Consider the following 26,867-nt stretch of genomic DNA (forward strand, 5'->3'; position numbering starts at 1 on the left):
ACAATATGTACACATGTACAATTAAAACACTGGCCTTGAGCTTTATCTGGTATTTGGGTTTTGAACTGAAGCTGCAGGAAAATTGCTGCTCTAGCACCCCTTATTCTACACCGTCTATACACTGTTCTGTGTTCCTGAACTTCCCTTGAGATTAACATGCTCAAATGCTCAGGGGAAAGAAGTGGATCCTCCTCCCTCTGAAAGGCTTCAGTTGTCCTGGAGCCAGAGTTTTAATTACAGATCTCCAGGCAAAACATCACTAATCACTGCAGAGCCCAGCAAACTGCAAAAACCAACACCGATCTTTAACAGGCACAGCAAAAACAAGAGCATTGTGCAGATCAGATAAACTACTATTGAGACCAGGTGAATCAATATTGTGACCAGAAACTGTTAATAGATATAAATTCCTTAATACACTCCAGTTAAACTGTTATTATCTCAAACCCTTCGTGCCCCACGTTGGGCGCCAAAAGGACTGTCATGGTTTAACCCCAGCCAGGAACTAAGCACCATGCAGCCACTCACTCACTCCTCCCACCCTGGTGGGCTGAGGCAGAGAATCGGAAGAGTAAAAGTGAGAAAACTCATGGGTTGAGATCAGAACAGTTTAATAATTGAAATAAAATAAAACAAAGATAGTAGTAGTAGCAATAATAATTAAGATAATAATAATAATATTCAAAGCAAATGGTGCATGATAGAATTGCTCACCACCCACCAACGCCCAGCCTGTCCCCAAGCAGCAATCGCTGCCCTCTGGCCAACTCCCTTCACCTTATATACTGAGCACGGCATCATATGGTATGGAATATCCCTTTGGCCAGTTTGGGTCAGCTGTCCCGGCTGTGCCCCCTCCCAGCTTCTTGTGCCCCTGGCAGAGCATGGCAAGCTGAAGCACTACTTAGCAACAACTAAAACATCCCTGGTTATCAACATTATTCTCATCCTAAATCCAAAACACAGCACTGTACCAGCTACTAGGATGAAAATTCACTCTACCCCAGCCAAAACCGGGACAAGTTACTACGGAATCCTTTCTGCAAAAGTGTCTTCCTCATGAGTTTAACATATTCTCTCACTTACCTGTTCCTCTTAAATTCTGCCTTTTCTTCTTTTCCTAGGGTTTTGACCTACTGCTTTTAAGCAAATGCCTTCCTCTTTTTTTTTTTTTTAAACTACTTGATTACTTTCAATTGGCAATGTCCTAGAAATAACCTTGTTTCCTCATGTCCTTCAGAACCTGTATGTGCACTAAGAACCAAGTGTCACTCTTGCAATCAGCAAGCTGACACTTGTCATTGACTCAAAAGCTTTCAAAAGTTCCACAGTGAGCTGGTGTTTAAATTCACAGAAGCAAGTGGATTTCATCAGATTAGTACATCAGAGACTCTTCAAAAAGAGCTAAGCATAAGCAATACTCATATGCATGGCTGGTTTTTGTTACCATAGTTGCACCCTAGATATCCTCTGCATCATATATGTCAATAATGCATTCATTGCAAGCTTTCATGCTGAACACTGGAAGTAAGCAAGTCAGTAAACTGTATCTGGACAGAAGGTACATTGAGATTTAAGTTAAGAATAAACATTTGTTTAAGTTTTCTCCAGCCATTGCAGTCATTGGCTGGGAGCATTAAAGCATGTGAGCTCCTATGTCTTCACTTTTTGGGGGGGGTGGGGGGAGGGGGGAACACAACACACACAAAAAAACCTCGTGCTTGTGGTTACCACTTGGAGTACTTTAATATTTAATGAAAAATACTTGTTTTGCAAACCTGCTTTTCTGAGAGATTATTGAAAAATCAACTCAATGCCTAGAAACTAAACCACAAAGTTATTTATATCAGAACCTACAGATCACAAAATGATGCGGAAGAAAAACATCCTGACAAACGTTCATTTTCTATTTCATAGAACAACTTAACACACTACCCACAGTCTTTCAATGAACAGAAGAAAGAGTTAACACTTTTAAAAGTCAACCACAAAGTTAGAAGTTAACCATAAAGACAAGAACGCATTCTAATAACATTTAAGACATCAAGATTGGCTTTTCTTTCAAACATTGTGTTTTGTTTATCATTTTTGTAACAGAAAAATGTAAAATAAGAAACAACAGGTTTCTGTATAAAGCAACAGACACAGGCATCACATAGGCACAGTCTACTGTTCTATGAAAGGTTATCAATCTTCTTCCTACTACATGCACTGGTAAAAATAAACCTAGTACCGTGTGAAATAATAACATGCAACATGAATTCAAGCATATATGGTGTCACAGACTCTGTTTACATAGCAAGTAGTGAGGTGAATTAGAGCAGATTAGTAGACCAAACTATTTAATGCTAATGATCTTTACCTCTTCCATTAGATGTTATTTGAGGTTCGTTTTAAACTAGACTTAGCCTTGTTCGCTGGATGAAAAATGCAGCTCAAAGTTTTCTGATTGAAAGCTATCCTACAGATCTTTGCTGCCTTGACTGAAGGGACACCTCTCCTAGGAAGTGTCATGCTGTCCCTTTCATCTCTTTCATGCAGATGACAGTAGGATGTCAGTTCGCACATCACCAGTAGGCTCCACCACAAAATTTCTATAAGCCCTATATTCCGTATCTCTGGTCACAGAACCAAAACATATGCCAGTGCCTTCTTTCCAAGAAGGGACAGGATCATTCATGATGTCCTCAATGCCAATGAGCACCATGAGAGATGCTGCATACGCCTGTGCCCTACACCATAAAGGGCACTCTGACAATGGTCCAGCACTGGCCTAATTTAATTGTGCTTTTACTGAATGCATAATGGAACCATAATCTACATTTCGTCATCTGAAAGACACTGGGTCATGTGGGACAGACACAGTGCAAACGTGTCCAACACCTTCCAAAGTTAGGGTAACACTCTGAACCACCTGTAAGGACACACTTGAGACCTTCCTTCAGACTGAAACACTGAGCACAGGTTCTGCAGTACATGTATGCTCAGTTCTCTGCTCTCTTTGTCATAGGTGGGGCATCCACAAATGCACTTGTGTCAGGACTTTGCTCCTTCACTGAAAACAGTCACCAAGCCACAGAGCATTCACGAGTGCCTGGAACAGGATGGGAGGAACACCACTGGGCATCATTGTCTTTCAATCTGGCAAACATTATGCAATGATTAAAAAAGAACTGATTCCCAATACTTCTCTGTCCTCAGTTTTCATCTCCTCCACACCTGTATGTTTCACACACTCCCTTGCTGCATTCAATCCATTTGTTTTGGGTAAAGCTGGTTAATCCAACTATGCCTTACCCCAGCGTGCAGTGCTGTTCCTTTTATGACCTTTCCCAAGTGTCACTTGGGGCAGAGGAAGAGATCATGTATTGCTAAGAAGCACTACCTTAACAAATGCATTTCAAAGAAACAGAATCATCCTGAATAGTATCTGTTGTACAAGCAGCTGATTGCATGGTAGGGGCAGGATCTGACAGGTGGCCAGAAGTACCAGCGCCACTGCCACCACAAGGTGGGTCCTTTATACATTGCATCTGAAGAAAGGAAGAGACAGTGCAGCTGGGATTTTGTGCTGAAGCCTAGGAGGGCTGTGTTATCAAGGCGTACCATGTCCACGGCTTATGCAGTTGCCAGGACTGTGCCTGGCACACAGGCAGAGCTGGGATGGGGCAGATGGTCTCTGGTGGAGCTTCTTGCTCCACACAACTTCCCTGGGGAATCGTCTCTCAAGGCACAGCAGCTCTCACAGTCAATCCAGAGGCTTACTCCGCCTTTCCACAGCTCTGTGACCAGTGCCCTGATTGTACCAGAAACCTCCTAAACACAATCCTGTGCTCAGTAGAGCACGTGTATAGGAAAGGAGTACACACACTTACTCAGGCAGGCATCCGGAGCACTGGTTTACAGTTCCCGTTGCCTGCCGTTGCAGAGAGTGAGCCAAGGGGATGTTCCTGCGTGTTGTCTTGCAGGGCTCCTCTGGGGGTTGCAGGCATGCAGATGTGTGCAGCAGTGTAGGCATGCTTTTCCCTGGATTTTTCTCCCAGACTGTTGGTCCTGGGACCAAGGCTGTGTGTTGTGGTTTAGCCGGAAACTCAGCCCCACACAGCCCCTCGCTCACTCCGCCACTAGCGGGATGGGGGAGAGAATCAGAAGGGTAATGCTCGTGGGTTGAGATAAGAACAGTTTAATAATTAAAATAAAACAATAACAGCAACAATAATGCAATGGAAAGAAAAATAATGAGAGAGGTGCGAAACCCGGGCCGTGGGGAAGGGAGAATGAATAACCAAACCAAACCAAACCAAACCAAACCAAACCAAACCAAACCCAAACCAAACCAAACCTGACACAGCCGCTCACCGCCCGCCAACCCAACACCACCAATCCCAGAGCTGCAACCACACCCCCACGCACCAACTGCCCCATTAATATACTGGTCATGGCGTCACATGATATGGAATGAACATCCCATTGGCCAGTCAGGGTCAGCTGCCCTGGCCGTGGCCCCGCCCCACCCCGCCCCCTGCCCACATGGCAGAGCGCAGGAAGCTGGAAAGGTCCCAGACTACTACAGGTGCTACAGTGATAAGAATTAACTCAACCACAACCAGCACAGCGTGGAGGTCCTCTCTGGTAGGGGCACACACACTGTGCCACCTCTGATGCATGATTGTCCCATCTCATCTAAGAAGATACTTTTCATTTGCTTGAAATGAATGCAGCACCACTTGTCAGTCCTCTCCCACTTGGCAGCAGGCTTGACATTAGGAACAGGGTGGTGCATAGGCTGGAGAAACTTCTGGGCCTTTCAGAATACATGCCGTCAAGCTCCAGGTTGCCCCTAGCTCAATATTCTGGGAGGCCAAAGCAACAGTTGTCACTATTGCAAAATGTAGCAGTAGGAAAGGAGGAATAATTTTAACCATGTTATAAGATGTTGTTCATAAATGAGGAACAGCAAAAGAAATAGGGCTGGTGAAGAAGACAGAAGCCAAAGCATGGAAGAAATAAAGGAGCAGCTGAAAGTCAGAACAAGCAGACATCTGGCAGGCATTAGGAGATATGAAGTCACACATAGCATTTGGCCCTTCTGCATAGCATGAGAAATACTTCAGAATAGAGTGGGAGCTCTTGACAGTTTTAAAGCTCTCTGTTGGCACATGTACTTTTCATTTGCTCTAGAGAACTTCACAGCAGTGCAGTCCCACTCTTTGGATCCTACCCTTTCATCCCAAGCGGCAAAGCTTCTGTCTTAGTTTTCTCTGTAAAGATGTCACTCATATGTCTAAAACCACTCTGTGAACGAAATCAATAAGCAAGGACAATCAGAGGACTTATTTCAGAATTGCACTACTGATGTGATTTGAAACATCATGTAGATGTACTCCTAATGACCATTGCTTTTCTGAGGATTCTTGACCTGCTTCAGGAGGCATCTTCGGCTTGTAAGAATCTCACTTGTAAGTTTACAGAGTGAACTTGAGCAGTTAAGTATACTTCTAACTTCCAAAACAGAATGCATGAAGCACTAGTCAGTTCTGTAGTGTTTGATGCAGCCGCATCCAAACAATTTTGGAGGCAGCCTCACCTTAGAGAACTGTTCATGCTTCTTCAGTATCCCCAGGATTCAGAAACATATTTACTCAAAATTCAGGCACAATCCCAGTACCCACTACACACCAACAGCTCTGTGTAAGTCCATAACAGCGAAACACATCTCAGCCAGTAACAACTTGTGCAAGCACCAAAGGATTGTTCTGATAATGCTTGCTCCTGAAAACAGTAACTATCCATTTCTCTCTAGTATGGTCACCTTCACTTGTATGATGTATTAGCAGGAAGATGGAGAAAGTTTAACCATAATACACATTTCCTTATGCAGAACTTCTGCACTTATGATGGTCTGCAAACCAGTATGTTTCCACCATGTCATGCTGACTCTCCTGCTCCACAAATACTGGGAACAGATGCTCTAACAACTGCTATATTCACAATGTCATCAAAGCTTGTTTCATATGCTTTTTCAGGCCCTCAGTATCAGTACATTCACTATACTTCTGCAGTTCTTGTATGCTCTGCCATAAGTTACCAGTAGATTGCCTTTAATGTTTCACAGATGACTGATTACCACTATAAATCAACAGAGGTGATCAGTATGCCACAATGGCAGAGCTAATACAACTTCTGCCTCTAGGACCATTGAAAAAGACAGAACAATTACTAGGTGGGCTTCACGCTGCAGTGTGCTGTAGAGGCTGGGATATATCCAGAATTCCTAATGTCAAGTGAACGCAGGCAGCAAAGTCTCAGCGTGCTTAAGAGCTAACAACGATGGTGCTTTTACATAAAAGGTCTCTCACTACCAGTGATGGATATGGTATTCACTCACTGAAGAATAAAGGTGATGGTTCAAGCAACGCTGTATCTTCTTGCCTGGCAATTAGAGAATCAACAACAACTTCCAAAAAAATAACAAGCAAGGCAGCATGATTGTTTTTTTTGAGCACCAAAGTTAGGATGCAGCAGGCCACTTTAATTGGACCTGTCTCCTCTCTACCCCACTGAGTTTCATCCACCAGGGAGAAGGACCAAGACCTGAATGTTATCTGAGTCTTGGCTTCAGGTGCCTTGAGTGGTAGGGGGAGGAAAGAAGAGACTAGTCTGCTTAAGAGCTCTGGCTCCAGCCACAGAGCTCCCAATTGCCTCCAACTCAGATCCAGTAATAATTTCTCGTCTCCAGACATGCAAAACACAACATCTTCTCCTAGATCCATAATAAAGGTACTGTAATGGCCTGTGGCTGAAGCCTCAGCAACACAGGTACAGTCCACCATCTGCCATTTCTAGGTCTATTGTTTTGGAATTTCTTGCCCCACTGACACTCACCAGTCACACAGATGAAGTAGGCAAGACTAAAGGACAGTGAAGTAAGTTTTCCTTACAAATTACTGTAATAGACGAAGAGTATAAATACTGAAGATTTATACAAAATTTAATTATATATGGCATGAGGAATGGACAGGCATAAAAAGGATCATCAGGATCATCAACAGGAGGAGATGCTGCCTTTTCAGAAGCTGGCTTTCTAGAATGGATCATACCTCATACAAAACTGTAGTATTCCCATGAAGGAGAGGTCCATAGCAAATATAGGAATGACCAACAACCCAACCTAAATCAGAAGCTGCCCACCACACCTAAAATGAAATAAAAACAGAAATATAGTTGGGAGTTTTAAAGAGGACTTAAAAAAAAATTTACATGACACTTAAACAGAATTACCTCACCAGGTCTGAGTCCATATATAGCTGACATTGTCCAGTTCAGCATAACTGCATAGCCACCTGTTGGTCTGACAACACCCTAAATGAGAAAATTTTAATATTTAAGATCATTTGAAGGATGCAGTGACACTCCTGCCTTCAGTGAAATTTTGGGGGCTTTAGGAGTAATAGACTTAAAGTTGTTTCATTCCAATAAGAAAAGAATCCGTTCTGACAAATACAAGCTTGTGCTACCATTCCCACTGAAGAAGTAATTTTGGAAAATAAACAAACAAACATACAATAAAACAAACAAAAAACCCCAACCCAAGCCCTAGATGACAATAGTTTTCAGAAGATAACTAACAAAGACTAGAATCCTCTCATTAAAATAGGATATACAAATATTTACTCAACATATGCTGACAAAAAAATGAGAGATTGAGCATTTACCTCACTTAAACTGTGGCCGTCTAAATACTAAGCATGTTTCAAACTCATTGTCTAGTCTATCATCACTGGAAAAGAGAAGGACCTGTGGAGTAGCCCATACCTAAAATAACTGCAGTGAATTGCTCCCTGAAACGTACCCTTCTTTCTGCCCTGGCTCTTTTTAAAGATGTCAGAAGATTGGCTTAAACCAGATGTCTATTTTTGACAGGTGTAACATCTAGCCTGAACTATACATAGGAATGCAAAATTAAGACCATCCCAGCCTTACTTTAAAAAGAGGGATTCAAAAATTAGAATGAGAGAGTATCAATAGCATCGTGTACCTTGGTAAGACAAAAACCAGCTCTGGAACACCATTAGTAGGAAAAGTTTTGAGATATTTTGTAATATTTGTATGTTTAATATACATATCATAATCTTCTAGTACACTGTTTGTAGAAGAAAGAATTAAGTAAACTGTGTCCTGATGTCCTGAACTAAAATTCAGGTGAGATTCATCTGACCAAACAAATGTCTACAGTGCAGACAGTACAATGCAGCTGTCTGTGCTAGGCACAGTACATTCTCTTTATGTAGTTAATAGAATGCAATAGGCACTTTCAGACCTCATCCAAGAAAGCAGGGACTGTAGAGACATATTAACTCATTAAAATGGAGATTGCCACAGCAGAGAATGGTTAACTAACACGTCATGAATTTCAGAAAACAGACTGGCTTCGTTAATCTCAGCTTCTTAGTCCCTGCTCTGCGATTAACAAAGGTTTTGTTATGAAGGTCATAACTGAATAATTTTACATGCATGGCCATTTAAAAGCAAGTTCCTTAAATGAATAAGACGTTGTTTTATTCATTAAGTTACTCATTGTAGCTTAGTGCTAGTTGACACTATCCCTTTTATAAGGGTGATTCATTCAAGGTGTCTATACTTTTCTCTGGAGAGCCAACACAGTGAAGTAAACTACTGAGAACTTTTACCTCTCAGGTACTGTATTTTGAAACTAACAGTCAAGGAAAATACCCATTGTAACAAAGGATCTTATCTAGGACCTTGTGACATATAATTAAGTTATTCAAGACACACATGTTGCTTCAAAGTGCCTAGAATCAAGGCAAAAGCAGAAGAAATTTTTCTCAGCAAAATTGTTGTTTGTTTTCCTTACCTCTCCATAGATTCTGAACTTTATAGGCCGCATCATTAAATAATTTTCTAGTAGTCACCTAAGCACTGCCACATCCAGGGATGTGTGATACTGTCTCTGAATTTGTGGCGGTAAGACGACCACCAGAATATTATTCTCAGCTTGTCTTCTACTCTTTAAAAGAGAATTTTAAGTACCAAGCAAACGCTCAAGAGTTTGCTTTTAAAATAAGATCTTTTAAAAATAGATCATTAAGACTAACTCACATTTGAAAGCAAACATTTTCAAAGAATGCCCTACGACAATTTTCACTTACTCAAACTAAACTTTCATCTTCAAGGGAATTATTTCCTCAGACCTGTTCAGTAATGCAAACCTTCAGAACACGCTTAATTCCATTTAATCTGTAATGTCATTCATTACATCCTATCTATGGGAAGATTAGCTAATGTGCAAATAATTCAAAAGCAAAGACTATTCAGCAATAAATGCTATCACATAAGTGATATATTAACTAATCTATACTATGGTTATCTCAAACAGTAAAACAACAGAAGATATTAATGGATAAAAGACATTCTGCTTTCCTCAAACGTTTATACTGTACAAACACTTTGAAGTAAATGCAGTTTATCATTACATTACTACTATTTAAATAAATAAATGTGATTTATTCTTAGACACTGACTTTACAGCAGTGAAATGTGAATAAATGAGATTAAACCAGCAATGCTTACCATTTACAGCACTAAGCACTAGCAAACATTTTCAACCTTTTTAATACAATATTTTCTCAAGTGGAACTGCAAATAGGTTGGTCACAGACACTTAGACTACAGATAGTCTTTACCTTAGGCAAGCCTGTTGTTCCAGATGTATACAGAATATAAAGTGGATGGTCTGAGGGAACAGAGACACATTTATAGCACTGTGCTTTTGCAATCTCTTCTTCCCAGTCAAGATCGCGACCTGGGACAAGAGGAACATGGCCCTGCCCATTGAAAAATAGAAAAGTGTCAAAAGAAAAACAGATGGAATAAATGGGTCAAAAAACATGCACTATTCAATTTTCTGTACAGTAATCTCTCTGCTGCATGAGTTCTACTTACTATTTAAATCTTATGAATACCAAGTTCCCCCATAAAACTCAAAACAAACTACAGACAGATACACCAAAAATTTTACTCGTAAAAGAGAAAAAGCACATGCATTACATACACATCTGAAAGTTAACATAAAAGCAAAACAACTGTCCACCCACCAATTTAGGTCGCTTGTAAATAAGAACTTTATCAGGTTTGCTCTGTACCCTTGCCAGTGCTCCTTCTAGGAGGGATATGTATTCCACTTTCCTTTTTGGTTCTACTCCAAAACTTGCTGTTACAATAAGTTTGGGCTAAAATAAAGAAGTCAGATTGTTAATACATATGTTAATATATTTTATATCTGTAACCTAATAAATTGTTTTCCATGAAATTCTTTGATTAGTGACACTCAATGTATAACATCTATCTTCACATAATTAGAAACAGGTTTAGAACAGTTTTCTAAGGAAATCAAGCCTGTGTGATCTTGCTGTCCATGCATCTGTTTTTTGTTCAGGAGCACACTAACAACTTCTGACACTCTTCACCATTTTCAACCAGATTTGAGTACGAAATCACAGTATTAAGTTCTTGTAAGTTGCACAAAAATTAATGAACAGAGAGAAAAACCCATCTCTGCCTTAGCCCCTCCATTAAGGAAAAGTGGTACAGTGATGTCAACAATTACCTGTCCTGTTTAGTCTGCTCTCTCATTATGTGCCTGCACACAATGGCATATTTGAAAACTAGCTATAGCACTTTGCTGGCTTTTTTCCAGCCTGCAATTAAATGGCATGGGAGGGAAAATGGGGGAATGAGGAAAAAGAAGGCAAACAAGAGATGACAGGAAACTAGAAATACAGGAAAAGAACAAGCTAAAGTCATAAGGCACATGAGGGAAGTAAAGCTAGAGTCCTTCAAGTGATGGTTGCAGGATTCAGGATGCAAACCCACTAAAAATCAGATTTCAGTAGTTCTGGGTTTTGTAACAGTAATTTCTATATCTAAATGTGGATTTATCATCTTTGTCATTAAATCAACCTCAAACTTAACCTAAGATTTCCTAAGTCAAGAAATCTGCATACAAACTATTCTGACTTAGGTCCCAGGATCAGTATTTTTATTTCATATATTTCAGGAAATAAAAGGTAGCACCACAGAAGCTATGTATTAGAACAAATTTTAACTGGAGAAGAATGAGTCTTCAATCTCCTTGCTTTTGGAGTTTTAGAAGTATATGCCTTATGCCCCTCACTTTGATCAAACTAGTTTACTAATTGTATGCATTAGCAGAAATCTCATTAAGTAGGCACAAACCATAATGCCACAGTTAAGGCTGCATTAAACTCAGCACAGAAAGCACAGATTAAATTGCTTTCTTGTGCAATAATAAAATGTTTCCTGTCCAAATCTGCCATTCAGGGAAGTTTCCTAATTAGTTTGTATTCAAAATAGAGTTCAGATGAGCTTTAAAATTTCAGCATTTGTCATCTTTCTCTTTTGGGATGCACTGATTTTAATAAAAGATGACACAATATAATGCAATTAAACTGAAAATTCATCTGGAGGCTACCCTGAAATTAGACTGTAATTAATGTAAGATATTAACACACTTCTATTCAATTGTTACAATGAAAGACTGTTGTCAATGCCAGGTTTACAGTCATTTGTAAATAGTGTCGCCTCTACTCATCCTCTACTTTGTATGCAGTAAGGAGGACTAAAAATAACCAATATTAAATTGGCTAAGGTGATATATTTCCCAAGTGAGGGTTACTACTTGGAAGGATCATGGATCACTCTGTGCAAATCAAAGCTCCATTACTGGCTTTAACTGCTGTTCTCTAGTGTTTCACCTCTCTGCCTACTTATATTACTTTCCCCGCATCTCTGCTTCCATATTTATACACCCATTTCCCACCTCTTCTGTGGCTCCATGTAGTCCTGCACAATAAGGTTAGATATAGCTAATAAGCAATAAGATTAACTAGCTTGAAGGAAAACCAGAAAAGTTCAAAGGTTTGCTGGCGAAGGAATACCAGCTATAGTGAGCTGCAGAAAAAAGGAAAAAAAAACAATATGAAGAAGTGGAAATGAGATAAAGCAAGGCCCAATGGTACTAGACCAATAACTTTTTGTTGCAAAGACACCTCCTATTAATTCATCTATCGTCTCTAACAGCATGCAACTCAAAGTTTAGAAAAAGCAATAAGTACATTTTATTGGATAAAGCTGCAAAAAGCCCAAACTGAAAACTGACTAACTTTGGGGCAGAAAATGTTAGGAGTGTCATGAAGAGGTTTACAGACAGATCCAGCACTCAGGCCCTCACTGTCAAACGCACAAAGCTCTTTTTCCTTTGTGCCGCAGCCACACATCTGATCACAAGCCTCTGCTCAAACTTACTGCACTTTTGTTGTGTCTCCCTCCTCCCTTTTTTGTGAATCAAAAAAAGTGACATGCATTTTAAAGAAATCCAGTGCTTATGCAGTCATCATATAGTTCTGCTGCACCTGCTGGTACTGCTCTGGCTTTGTGGTTAGATGATCCACATCAGATTGCCAAGCACATTTAGTTCTGCCAGATATTACAGAGTGCTCTGAAGAAAGAGACCTGAAGCTTGCCATACATGTAGTTAAAAATAAAAAGCAAGCTACTGCCTTCTACTCCACAATACTGTCATGGTTTTGGGTGGGATAGAGTTAATTTTCTTCATAGTAGCTAGCAGGGGCTATGTTTTGGATTTGTGCTAAAAACAGTGTTGGTAAAGTGGAGATGTTTTAGTTGTTGCTAAGTAGCATTTATACTAGTCAAGGACTTTTCAGCTTCCCATGCTCTGCCAGGTGCACAAGAAACTGGGTGGGGAGGGGGCACAGCCAGGACAGCTGACCCAAACTGGCCAAAAAAATATTCCATACCATATAATATCATGCTCACTATATTAACTGGGGGGATTTGGCCAGGAGAAGCAGTGATCGTGGCTCAGGGACTGGCAGCGTCGGTTGGAGGGTGGTAAGCGGTTGCATCGCTTGTTTTTTTTTTCCCCTGGGTTTCACCTCTCTCTCTCTCTCGTTATTTTCATTTTCATTATATTATTATTATTACTACTATTATTATTACCACTACTACTATTTTATTTTTATTATTAAACTGTTCTTATCTCAACCCATGAGTTTTTCTTACTTTTGCTCTTCTGACTCTTTCCCCCATCCCACTGGAGGCGGGGGGTAAGCAAGTGGCTGTGTGGTGCTTAGTTGCTGACTGGGGCTAAACCACAACAAATACTTATTCCAAAAATAAACAGTGCTTCAAGAGAAGACGAGATAGGACTGCAACTATTATAAGGCAATTGTGCATCTTAAGTATCAGCAGCTGAGCTTCCTGCTTAATCACTCAAAAGGTTGGATCATCTTATGATGAGAAGCAGGGGTAACCATTCATAGCCACACCTGCACACAGGAACTATGCCTTATTCAGAGCAAACTATTACAAAACATGAGCTCATTTTTTCCAGGAAACCTTATTAAAATCTCCAGATTTGTCAACTGTAAATAAGTGAGGAATACAGTATTTCTGGAATGGGAGACAGTAACAGATAGTTTTGAATAACTTGGGCATCTCAGACATTTTGTATTTCAAAGAATTCAAAGAAAAGTCATAATACTGCTTTAGTGAACCATTTTCAAAAATCATGTCTGAAAAACTCTATTACTTGCATTTTATGTTGCAGGGTTTGGATGTAGTCCAAAAAGCCCTCTGGAATTGCTATATAATTATTGTGATTCAAAAAACATGAGAAAATTTGGTTGTTGACAGCATAGCAACTACACAAGCAAATAGGCATATAAGCATTTCATTCTTAAGTATCCTTCTCAGTTTCCTAGCTTACTAAGATAAAGTGTTTATAAAGATTTCATGTTAATTTCTCAAAATGTAGTTAATGTCCTTCAAAAATATCTATTGTTTTGATATTGCAAACTATATATTCCCAGATTCAGGTGAAAAGAAAGATGGCAAGAAATGCCTGTTCTCACACTCTGTATCACTTCATCACAATTCACTGCAGAATGTCTGTAACTGCCAGTACTGGACAAGAGTAAAAATTATCAGCTGCAGGACTTCGCAGCATTCCCAGACCTATTCAAAATTTAAGATAAATTATTGTAAGCTGGTAAAGTATATATTCCTTTTCATAGTCACTAGAATGTGCTTGTTATTTCTTTCACTCAGATCTTCCAATAAAATGTGAAGTTTGACCTTTCTTCCACAAAAGCATCTCACAGCCAGCTTTCCATTCCACATCTTTAACTCTTTCTAATTAATCTTACCAACATTAGATCCTGTACTGCAGCATCTAAACCAATTCACATAAGAGCCTAATAGAAAGGTTAGGGTTTTTTGAGACTGGTTCAACTGACTTCTGAGTTCACCAGAATACCATCTATCACAGCTACTTATATACATATCTTAAAAGATAATCTCAGTAGTATGCAATTCACTTATCAAGAAAGCTTTACTGTATTGAAATCTGGGGCATGTTTTGAAATATAGATTGAGGATGTGCCCCTCCTCTTTACTTACACTTTCATTACACATTAGATGGACCAAAAATCATCCAAAATATTTAGATGTGCCTTTTAAAGGAAAAAAGAAAAAGGCAATGTAAATGAGGATTTAATCCATGGCCTGCAACTAGTAATTCTATAGCCAACCCTGCAAAACGCTTGCTGTGTGACCTTGGATAAGTCACTTAAACTTTCTCTGTTATCTTTTCAATGCATGAAGGAAGCATTATGGTTACTGTGCTGTCTCCCTTTATTCCTCAGAGAAAGTTCATTGGGATTAATTAGTTAAGATTTGCAAAATACTCTAAAAGTAAACATGCCAGATGATTCATATTGTAGCAACTTCATTTTAAAAGAAGTCCATCGTTTTTTATTCTACATTATTCTTCTCTAATCAAAAGCTTCTATGAATTAAAATTAATTCTTACAGCTTGTTGAAATAGTGAGGAAGCGGGAAGAAAGACAGAGAAAACTATGGAGCTGTTGTTAGTCTTCCCTCAGCTATTTTTCACAATTCCAACAAACCATTTCAGCTGTTTCATTAACTTTCGCTTTGTTAAAACATCAAGAGAGAGGAGGGGGAATGCATTCAACTTTCTATTTAAAAATATTCATAAAATTCAAGCCTTGAGGATCTGAAAAGCACTTCTGTACACAGAAAACTAAGTGAAAGTTCCAGAAATGCTGTGGACTTTACCCTGCATGTTTGGACTTATACGCCTAACCAGCATGCTTCAGTGGTAGAAAACAAGAGCAGAAACTTCCAGCACAAGCATTGTTAGCTGCTTTGAAACTAATGCATACACAGCTACTAATATGCATATATAAGCTACTAAGTAGGTTGTTAAAGTACTATTTGCATTTTCATTTACAAAGACTTACATAATGCATCATAAACAAGTTCAACTTGTGCCCAACGGGGAAGTCTTTAAAGCATTCACCTCTACCAATTATGTTCTCTGCAGTCACTTACTTAAGACAACTGGTTCCCTAGCTGCCTCGATTCATGTACAAATTAGATGAAGTAGCTTTATAGCTGGAAAATGTACTACCTAGGATGTATAAATATCAAGTAAACCAATGAAGTCATTTAGGGGTGACAGCATTTTCCTCATACACTTGAGGAAAATGTTGGGTGAAAAGCCAAATTTAAGGTGATGCTTTGCAGACAAAGATTGACAAACGGGAGAAGAAAGTATGCTGTAAACGGACAGCAGTGTGTTAAACTTATGCTTTTTTAAAAGAGGTCAAAATTTGTACCTCAACGTCTACTATAGAAGTCTTACCCTTAGCACAGGCGTAGTACTTTGTTCACATTTCAATGTTAGGTATTATAAACAAATTGAGACTGCATGCCACACAAAGAGAAATGCTATCCTCTCTGGAAAAAGGGGGGTTTGGCATCTAATTATATGAATAACTAATGCAATGGTGTTTGTTGTTCCACATACGTATTACCTTTGCATGATCAATGCGAACAGAAAGCTCTTTAGATGCAAATCCACCAAAAATCAGGCTATGGATGGCTCCTATTCTTGCACAAGCCAGCATAGAGTACACTGTCTGTGGAATCATGGGCATGTAGATGACCACACGATCTCCTTTCTTCACACCATGTCTGACCATGACATCAGCTAACTTGGAGACCTGTACTGACAAAACATTCACAACATAATAAAATTTTTCCAGATATGCCGTTGCCCCGTAAAAAACAACTTTCACACAATCAACAGACATAGCACATTAAAGAGACAAGCCAGTATGATACAGAAAACAGATGAACAATGCAATCCATATCTTTTTTTCTTTTTTTTTTGTTTTTGTAAAATGATAATGGACCGAAGCTAATTATTTTACACATTAGAGCAAAAAATCAATAGCAATGCTTTGCAAAACTTTAAATGACACTCTAACCATTGTTTCTTTTATGCAGATACTGCTTATAGTTCTCGATTTCAGCTTTTAAGAACGGGTGTAAACACGGTGTTTTGTAATGCAAATTCTGCCCTAACTAGCTAAGTTTGAAACACAAATCAATACGTAGTAATGTTTTCTCTACTGCAGTGTTGTAAACTTCTCAGGATCTGAGACAAGAAATCTTATCCCCTGAACCAAATGTAAAGACAAATTCAGAGAAATACATTTAGACTTAAGAAAAAATTTTTCCCCTCACTTTCAGATTTTCATTTTTGGTATGCAGAAGCCTGAAGACAGACTGTGCATGGCAGCAAAGGACTGGAACTCAAGAAATGTGATCAGCAGCGATGTCAGCCATCTGTATCACCATGAGAAAATATTTATTACTTCAACAGCGTATAGTATTCTGTCAGAAAACTAGTATTGAATATTTCATTACAACACCAGGACAGACAATTTACCACATAGAAAGTTCTCTTAGAGTGAGCACGGGAGCCTGTGACAAGCACTGCACACTTGTCCCGACCAGCTTGTTGTGGCAAGCAAACGTGACATTTTCTGAAGGAAAAGCAAATCAATAATTCCCCAAAAGCAATTGAATGCTATACAAAAAGGATGTGGACAGGCTGGAAGGGGTCCAGAGAAGGGCCACCAAGATGATCAAAGGACTGGGAAGCCTGCCGTATGAGGATAGGCTGGGAGAACTGGGTTTGTTCAGCCTTGAGAAAAGGAGGCTCAGAGGGGATCTCATCACCATGTACCAGTACTTAAGGGCTAGCTACAAAGAAGATGGAGACTCCCTTTTTACAAGGAGTCACAAGGAGAGGACAAGGGGGAATGGACACAAGTTGTTCTTGGGGAGATTCCAATTGGACACATGAGGAAAATTTTTCACAGTGAGGACAGTCAACCATTGGAATAATCTTCCCAGGGAAGTGGCTGACTCGGCCACGTTGGACACCTTCAAGAGCCATCTGGACAGGGTGCTGGGCCATCTTGTCTAGACTGTGCTCTTCCTAGAAAGGTTGGACTAGATGATCCCTGAGGTCCCTTCCAACCTGTGATTCTGTGATTGTCTGATTGAATGAAGTCAGCTGTCAGAGGTTTCTCAAATTCCAGAGGCTGACGGCTGTGTAACACTCACAACCTAAACCTGCTCACTGCCCTTAAATTTTTCAGTTAGACATCAGTGTGTAGAGGTGTATAAGTAATAGAGGTAAAACTGCATGTAACTGTGCACAAAGCATGGGCTAATAGGTTAACAGGAAAAACTGGAAATTAAGAAGAAACAAAGTAGACTAATAAGCTAATAGGAAACAGGATGGAAGCAGAACCATCCCAGGAAGTTGTAAACTGGAATACTCCGTAAGCACGGTTACACGCCATACAGTCAGATATAACAAGAACAGTTTTGCTTGCAATAGTTTTGCATTAGTGATAAGACTAAAAAGTTAAATTCTCTAGGAAGTTCTTGGGATATCTGAAGACACAAATCTCAGTTCAGAACAAAGGAGTTGCTCTGTCTTACAGGGTAACTCTTCTTGTCTACAGTAGTAAAACTCTTCTTTAAGAAGTTGCCATTCACTAGAAAATACCACAATAAACATAAGAAGTTTAAACATGTTAATTTCTTTCACTATCAGTGTAACATGAATCTACTCATATGAATTTGTCACATCTTACCTGTACTGCATTATTCCTTATCTATTCACTATATCACATAGATAAGGTTTCAAGTAAAATTTAGGCTTGTGAAAGACTCTCTTCTTCAGGTACTATCAGTCTGTAGAGAAAGGAAAGGGGAGACAAACTCCTGAGGGCAGCAGGGGGATGTTGCCTGTAGAATAGAAAATACCCAAGCTTCTGAAGCAGTAAGAGGGGTTATCAGTGACCCAGTAAATAATGCAAGCAATGGGAGCAGCCCAGACCAATAATACACACTACAAGCAGGACAGGAGGGAAGGACCCTCTTTTTCAAGGATGAGCTACTCAGGAGGGTAGATTTTCTTTGAAATGTTTTACCTTCATTTGCATTATTCATCCAATTTGAGTTTTCTCTATTTAAAGAGTTACTTTATTCCAGTTTACTATTGCAAATTCTAGTAGCACTGTTGCTTTCTGAGATTTATAGGCATTAGGCTCTTCCTTTTATGATCATATTCAAGACAACTCGGGGCAATTATATCCAATTCTAGAAGTCTGTCTGATACATGTACTGAAGAGGATAATACAGAATTACTCACTGCTTCTCTCTTCAGCGGGAACACATGTTCAGACTTTCAGCAACCTGGAACATTAACCTTCAGAAGCTCCAAATGCATCTGACCTGTATTTGCATTAAATACACAGCTCATCCACAATCAAACTATGCATATTTCTACCCTTCTGCCTGAGGATTTAAGAAAATAGAAACAGAGAAGCCCCAAGCATGCATGCTTGCATCAGAAGATAACAGCATAGCTTCCATTTTTATAAACATTGCATAAATCCCTGCTGTTACTTTCAGCTGCAAGAGAGAATATATTTATAAGGCAAAATCATCACTATAGCAAGCTGAAAACTCACACAAACTAAGGCATGTATATGATTTATTTGTAACAGACCTGTTATATTAAGTGTGACTGGTTATCAAAAGAAAATATCTTTAACTCTAGATCTATTAATACCTGTCAATACTCTATGAAATTGTCATATGCTATCAAAACCCAACAAAACCCAACAAAAATCAACAAGGCCTAGACATGTACACAACTAGAATTTATTGCCATTCCACCAGCATTTACAGTCATTTCTAGATAGGATTGGTGAAAGTAATTATAAGTAAGGATAACAACTCTACTTCCAAAGGTTAATTCCTTTTCTATACTTCCTACTGTGAAAATATTAAAATCTGCAAACTCATCATAACACAGAGCTCATATCACCTTATCTCAAAGAATTGAGAAAACTAATCCTTATCTTTGCTGACTTTGAGACTCTCAAGCAGAGTGTGGACAAAAGGCCAGAGGCAATGAAAACAATATTTAGTGAGTAATTTTATATTCAGTGTAAATGTGGACGATAGGCAATAAGCAGTTAAACAAAATGGACAAGTATTATTATTGACTATTATTATAATTATTAATGATGATGAAAAATGCAATGTTCGCCTGCTAAATGAAAAGGGCATTATTTAAAGATCATAATTAGTAATTTCATAATAAAAGACTCCTATATAACTTTGGTACCTGGCTGTAGGAGGGAGACAGTGAAGATATCTTCATGTACTTAAGTAATTTTTATTGAAATCTGTCATGGGTAAATTGTACTTAAAGCAAAATATATGTAGCATGCTGCAGACAGGAACCACATGTCTTCCATGCAAACCCAGTAATTACTTGCCTGCACTTAACCTCCCCACCCTAGAGAGCTTAATGTCACTGAAGACAATAACCTAATACAATATACGGGTATCTATGATCTTCCTTGTGCCCTTTCACTCATCCTTCTGACAGCCAGAGAGCATTTGGACTACATGATATATAAAAAACACTGACTCTATCTGCATGTATTTGGAAGACCAGGAAACATCATGAAGCAGGTTTATATTACCCTCAAGGTTGATGTGGAAACCCTGAAACATCCTAGCAATCACTCTTTTTAGAAGGGGATGGGGGAAGAGTGAGTAGTGACATTTCATTAAACTGTTAAAAGCCATGAAACCTTCCACTTTGTTACAGTGTGTTGTCATTTATGGTTTACATTAAGATAGCGTACTTTATCACTCAAAATTTTACAGTTGCTATTTTCCTACCAGCATGCTATTTCTCCGCTTTTCTTCAAGTTTAAGATTGCTCTATCACTTTAATATATTTGACACTTCAGTAATAAAATCACTTGAGACCAAGTGATATAATAAGAAACTCAAGTAGGCTTTCAGCTTTGAAGATCTGGGCTTAAATTACACTTCTATGAAATGCAAGCCCCCAGAGAGCTTGCCCTTATTTCTACCCAGCCACCAAATACTATATCCATATTAGCAGTTCAGGTTTGGAGAAGTACTGCAGTTCTGAAGTAAATCACCTGGCTGTCCCCAGTAGTTACAAAAAGCAGATTTGGTCCAATCCAGAAATAATTCTTAGAAGATACTAAACCAGAAATTCCACTCCAAATACTCAAAAGAGGAATTTCAAACCTTTCTGGATTGAACAATGACAGGGTCACACCAGTGTTGAGTCCTTCAATGCAAATTAAATGCAAAAAGATTCTTCAAATACTGAGAGCTCCTGAAACATCCTGAAGTGCATCTCATGGTGTAAAAAGAGCCATGTCACATATGCAATCCTCTAAACCAAAGGCTACAAGTTGCCTTATGCTCTTCAGCTTCTCCACTGTGTCATTTTTCCAAGACTATTAAAGGAAGCATTTGTTGCTGCTTTCCCGTGCCCCTTGATCAGCCTCTTCACTCTTCTATGGCTCTAATTACTGTTTCCTCCTTTTCCTACTGCTGCAAAAGCTTCTCCAGTAGATACATCACCCTGTTGCTAATGTCAAGCCTGCTGCCAAGTGGTGCTGCATTTATTTCAAGCAGATGAAGACCATGTTCTTGATGAGGTGGCAAAATCATGCTTCAGAGGTGGCACAGTGCATGTGCCCCTACCACAAAGATCTTGAACGGATCTTCAGGGGAAGGGAGAGCCTACTGCTCATACACAGAAATTCACAGACGTCCATGGACATCCAAGGGCATCCACGCCCATGGTCCCAAGATCAGCAGTCCTGGGACAAGTCTAGGAAAAGCATGGCCTGCAACCCCCAGAGGAGCCCTGCAAGACAACACGCAGGAACATCCCCTTGGCTCACTCTCTGCAACAGCAGGCAATGGGAACTGTAAACCAGTGCTCCGGATGCCTGCCTGAGTAAGTGTGTGTACTCCTTTCCTATACACGTGCTCTACTGAGCACAGGATTGTGTTTAGGAGGTTTCTGGTACAATCAGGGCACTGGTCACAGAGCTGTGGAAAGGCGGAGTAAGCCTCTGGATTGACTGTGAGAGCTACTGTGCCTTGAGAGACGATTCCCCAGGGAAGTTGTGTGGAGCAAGAAGCTCCACCAGAGACCATCTGCCCCATCCCAGCTCTGCCTGTGTGCCAGGCACAGTCCTGGCAACTGCATAAGCCGTGGACATGGTACGCCTTGATAACACAGCCCTCCTAGGCTTCAGCACAAAATCCCAGCCGCACTGTCTCAAACACAGGATATAAAGGACCCACCTTGTGGTGGTAGTGGTGCTAGCACACTCTTCCACAAATAACAAGAAAACATATAAATCAGGATGATTTATATTTGTTTCTCATACCACCAGACAGCTGCTGGGATTGCAGTTAGTTGGAGTAATTTCTCCTTCCTTCTTTCAGATTCCAAGAAGTTCTTTGGATTGCGAGGAAGCTGGGGATTTTTGGGAAGGGCCATATTCCTTCCTGGTCTGGGAGATCAGCTATGGACTGTGTGTCTCCAAGAAAGGACTGCGATGAGATGGGGATTCTGTAATCAGCTTGGCATGGATTTAATGGTTGACCAGAAGAGATGCCACAGCGTTTACTCCCCAGAAGAGATGGGACCCAGACAACTGTTTGTCCCAGAAGGAATTTCTGGTACTTGTGGAGGATAGCCCATAGTGTTCTGCACAACTTCTATAGCATCTATGTTTCCCTAAAAGGCCATTATTTGGACAACATCCACTCGGAGTGGGGAGAGAAATCAAGCAGCAGTGAGACAGATGAAGGGTGAGCATGGCAATTCCTAAAGGAATCCACAAGTGAAGGAAGCAAAGATTTGTGGGGTAGCTGTGTTCAGATGGCTTTGAAGTGAGCCATGGGACATTCGATTCAAAGGATGAAACTAAACCTAGTCCAAAGTAAAACTCACAAACCACATATAGTGAAAATGTCAGGAGCCTCGGCAGTTAATTCAGCATGGCTTTGCTTGACTTATCTGCCCAAGCTGCACCAAATTATACATTATTGTAGCCATTACTGACATTGACATGCTGCAGTATAACTATCTACAGTCAGGGGAGATCAAGTTCCAGCTGCTTCTTCAGACTTTTACAGTGTAATTTGGAAGTCTTTTGTGTGGAATGTGAAGAACTAAGACGCTACTTTTGGAAATTCCTGATTAGTCTCATCCTTTAAAGAATACTAATACTAATATTTTTTAAGAGCTAACCCAGTGACATAGCAGTTAAATCTTTCTGGGACACGCACTGAAGAATGCCATTTGAGATTTAAATAAGATAAGGAAAACCAGCATTAAAGACGACTAATACATAGTTTTATCCAGATAATGTTGCTTTACCAGACAAAGAGGATAAAAATTTGGATTGTCAGTCTCAGTAGGATTTTCTGTCTGAATTCTAGTTTTGATTTTAAAGCAACTGTTGAGAAAAAAATATCTCAAAATAAAAGTCACTATTTCTAGCTAAGAAGGAATCGGTCATTTTTCAAGGCAGAAGGCAAAGAAAGAAGATGGAGCAAAGAACGAAGAATGAGAAAGACTACTAGAAACGAAAGAATCCGGGTGATGCCTTAGTCATATACAGGAGATACGAGCAGAGCAAGACAGATACACTCAAAAATCCAAACTGACAATGGCTAATAAGCTATTTTGGAAGAAGATGCTTTTAGGGTGGGTAAGTATGGAAAAAACCTTCCTACAGAAGAAATGACATCCCAGCCCATTGTTGATAACCTGAATCCCTTCTTTCTCATCCATATTTTTGTAGCATTCAATGCTGTCAGAGGCTTGGGGGGTGTTGGTTTTACACCACATTACTGCACTCAGAAATTATTTATTACAGTACTGAATTCAACATGTTAACTGTGCATTGATACTGAAAAGAATCACCAAGAGAAATCATCCTGCTTTTGTGTACATGATCTGTCAAGCATCAACAACTGCAAATAATATGACTCTCAAATTCTTGAGATCTTTTTAGCAAGTGATGCATTCTAGAGAATACACCCAATGATGAAAACAGAAGGGTTTTTTCACCTACCTAACAACATTTGCCTTAACTTGGAAATGGCAGTATTTTCCAACACAATCAGAAAATGTGTTTTTAAATGAACAGAAGCTATTGCTTTATATCTCCCTAATACTACACAGATTCAGTAATATTTCTAATCGAATTTGTGTCTCCCTTATCTTTTTCTGCCATCTCACTACTAGAATTACAGAATCTTCTAGGGCATACCCAAAACTTTCACCTACATCCCCATTTCACTGGCTTCAGTCCAACATTGTAATCCTCATTTAAAGGCGTATAACAGGCATCAGTAAAGAAAAAGGTCCAATCAGTACATTCTGGAAGACTGTTATATCTTAAATTTACCAAATTCCTCCTACGCATTTGGAAGATTTCATCTGTAACAACATATAATTAACAAACTTAAAATGCAACTATATGCACTACATGCAACTTCACTTTAACTAACTGTAATTCTCAAGACTTTCCAAGTGTGAAGACAGTAGAGTTGTACAGAATATCAACACAAACTGATCTTGCCACTATTTACATCAGTAAAGAATTGCTGAAATTGTCCTGCAATCCTTCTATTCCAGTTCTGTCAAAAAAAAAAAAAAGTTTACCACAGGTTGGGCACTAAACACCCACAAGCTTCCAATATTTCTCTCAATTATTTCTATTTTAGTGGTACTTAACTTCAAAATTGTAGCATCGCTGTAGCTCTTGGATCTGAAGAGCAGTGCAACAAGTAAAAAGGATAGGAATCTGAAAACAACAAGCTTCCTGAGTACATAGGTCAAGATATCCCACCATCCTTAAGGAGCCTTATTATCTCCAGCCAAGCACCAACGTCAATTTTTTTCATCCTTACCATGAGCTTGATCCTGAAACAAATGATCCAACCTGCTACAAAACTCTGCATCTTCCCATCCTGTGACCCGCAGTTATCCTACATAGCTTCTGGTGAATCCATCTATAAACTCCATTTTTATTACCAAAAGCCAGAAAGAATTCCACTACTTCAAGCACTGATCTCTTGCAGAGACATTTTGAACAGGCAGCCTTTCTGAAAAGACATCCTCATTACTCTATCAGCTTACTGGCCAGGCAGACTACTAAACATTCCTTGGGCATGAACAGTCCAAACAACAGTCTGCACACAGGTGCACACTGTCAGGCTATTCTGAATTGGGAAAGGAACTCAAGAAAGAAGGTAAAAGGCTTCTTTCCCCACCAGGAGGTTCAGCAACTTTGGTCATATGTCTGATCTGCACTCACACTGATCTATAATGAAACATGCAGAGCCCTGAAAGACTCTTTCAAAATAACAGGGTATAGTACTTTTTGCTTACACTGAGCAGACGGAGAACACAGTGACAAGCAGTGACTGAGGGCTGTCAGTCAAACGTCATCACCCACACTCCATAGAGGTTTGGTAGGCCTTTTCTCAAAGTGTCTCCTAGACCCTACAGGATCTATGACAGAAAATACACCAGCCCATCTCTTTCCCATTTTCAGCAAATCTCTTCATGTAGACCTTTGTTGCCAGGTGTCCAAAAGTTACCAGGTAAACCAAGTTAAATTTACTCCACAAAATGGACTAGACAGCTTCAACAGACAAGATGATTATCTCAAATGCTGCCTTTCACTTATATTCCCTTTTAATTAAGGAGAAAGGCAAACTGTAGAGAACTCAGGAACAGTATTTAGATAGGACTCGGCTACCAGCAAGATTACCATGAACTTCTGAATGAGTTCTGCTACATACCCCCAGAGAACTTAAACCAGTTCTTCCATTTGGTTTGGTAATGCTGCTGTAAGAGGAAAGGAGGAGGAAAGGATGCGTATATCAACTAGCAAAACTTTCTCATTCTGCACCAATCTGCCGTATCCTAAAACATTTAATACCGTTATAGGAAATGCAGATACACAGATTAGGAGACTTAATACCAACATCAAGCTTAAAAAGCAAAAGAAAGACAGCTTTTCAAGTGCTTTTCAGAGGAAATTTCCTCAGAGAGAGTCCACTTAAGATAAATTACAGTAAAATGTTGTATTACTTCATTAAAATAAAACAAGTATGTATTTTTATGTTTGTATACATTGATTTCACATATACATATATATTTTGTCTATATATTATGTATCTATTATATTTATATATGGCACATGACACAAAATTGTATCTATAAAATAAATATTATTTATATAACATATTACATATATTTAAAAATTATCTATCAAAAAGAATAAATAAAATTAGGTAAGGACCTGGGCCCTTTTAAAGTCTCCTGGTTTCTTAAAACACTCAATCTAGTAGTTCTAGCCCCAGCACACTGTATGGTAACTTATAAGTTCTTTTTTGGACTTGGTAAATCAACAGAAAACTGGTGAGGAGTAAATGTTTTCTACCTTTTAAGGAAAATATAGACTGCAGTACAGTTTTATCATTTTTTGTAGCTGTATGTCTTCTCTTTTACTGCAGCAGTGGAATAAAACCCTCACAAACTGAGCTACTGTATTGTGAACCTCATTTCACATTTTAAACCGCAGGTTCACATTACTCCAGACACTATGTGCATTTCTGAAGTTGAGTGTGTTCCATTCACAGTAATGCATCTTGTGCACTGAAATACATTAAAGAAGAATATGAGTCTGACTCCAACAATTCTTTGCACTCAGTATTAAGTCCAACTGCTACATATAGCTGGAAGAAAAAAGCCAGCTAAACAGAGGAGCAGCATGAGGGCAAACCACCAGCTGACAGCTGTGAGAAAGGAGAATCTTGAACGGGGCAGACTGCAAACACCCACGGTGGAAACAACCTGCAGTCAGGCACTGAGCAAATCTGAATGGGCTGATGCAGAACTGGGTATTCACGATCCCAGCTAGGGGTAAGCTACCTCAGCCAACGGGGAACTTGAAATCCACAGGCTTTCCAGATAGAAAACTAGTGTTGGGACCACCAGCAAACCCCACTAAAGCCTACAGCTGGGCAGGTGATGCAGCTCTCTTTAGAGCTCCTCCCTGACAAATTTCATTTGTTTCTACACTCAGTTATGTGCAGCAATAGCCAAGGTACGCATCCTCATTTCTATTAGAACTGTATTTTTGTACATCATAGCAATTATCAAGTGACTTGACTAATACTTCGCTTTACCTTTTAAATATGAAATAAGAACTGTTGGGGGAAAAATAAATCTAGCAGAAAAAAGTTCAAAATTTAACCAACCAGGAAAAAGAATTATTAAAACATAGAAGAAAAAGAAGAATTAGAGGAAGATCAAAACCTCTGAGATGCAATATAATTGGGTACAGGTATTGAAGCTTATAAATCAATACTGAGGACCGCAAAAGGAATAAACTAGAAAGGTAGACCATTTCTGCCTCTCTAGTATCTATCTGCTGTGCTATATTTACTGCCCATTTTCAGTAGCTAGG

At 39.4% G+C, this 26,867-nt stretch overlaps 1 protein-coding gene across 1 annotated transcript in view; it reads right to left on the minus strand.

The window, feature by feature from the left end:
• ACSS3 (acyl-CoA synthetase short chain family member 3) overlaps nt 1–26,867 on the minus strand; it is a 95,880-nt gene that overhangs the window by 62,916 nt on the left and 6,097 nt on the right. The window contains exons 3-7 of the mRNA XM_075080720.1: nt 15,963–16,151; nt 10,116–10,250; nt 9,705–9,845; nt 7,282–7,362; nt 7,101–7,196 (exon numbers count right to left, since the gene is read on the minus strand). Of these exons, the coding sequence (XP_074936821.1) occupies nt 7,101–7,196; nt 7,282–7,362; nt 9,705–9,845; nt 10,116–10,250; nt 15,963–16,151 (642 nt within the window). The remainder of the gene's footprint in view (nt 1–7,100; nt 7,197–7,281; nt 7,363–9,704; nt 9,846–10,115; nt 10,251–15,962; nt 16,152–26,867) is intronic.

The sequence above is a fragment of the Phalacrocorax aristotelis genome, chromosome 1, assembly GCF_949628215.1.
Source record: "Phalacrocorax aristotelis chromosome 1, bGulAri2.1, whole genome shotgun sequence".
NCBI lineage: Eukaryota > Metazoa > Chordata > Aves > Suliformes > Phalacrocoracidae > Phalacrocorax > Phalacrocorax aristotelis.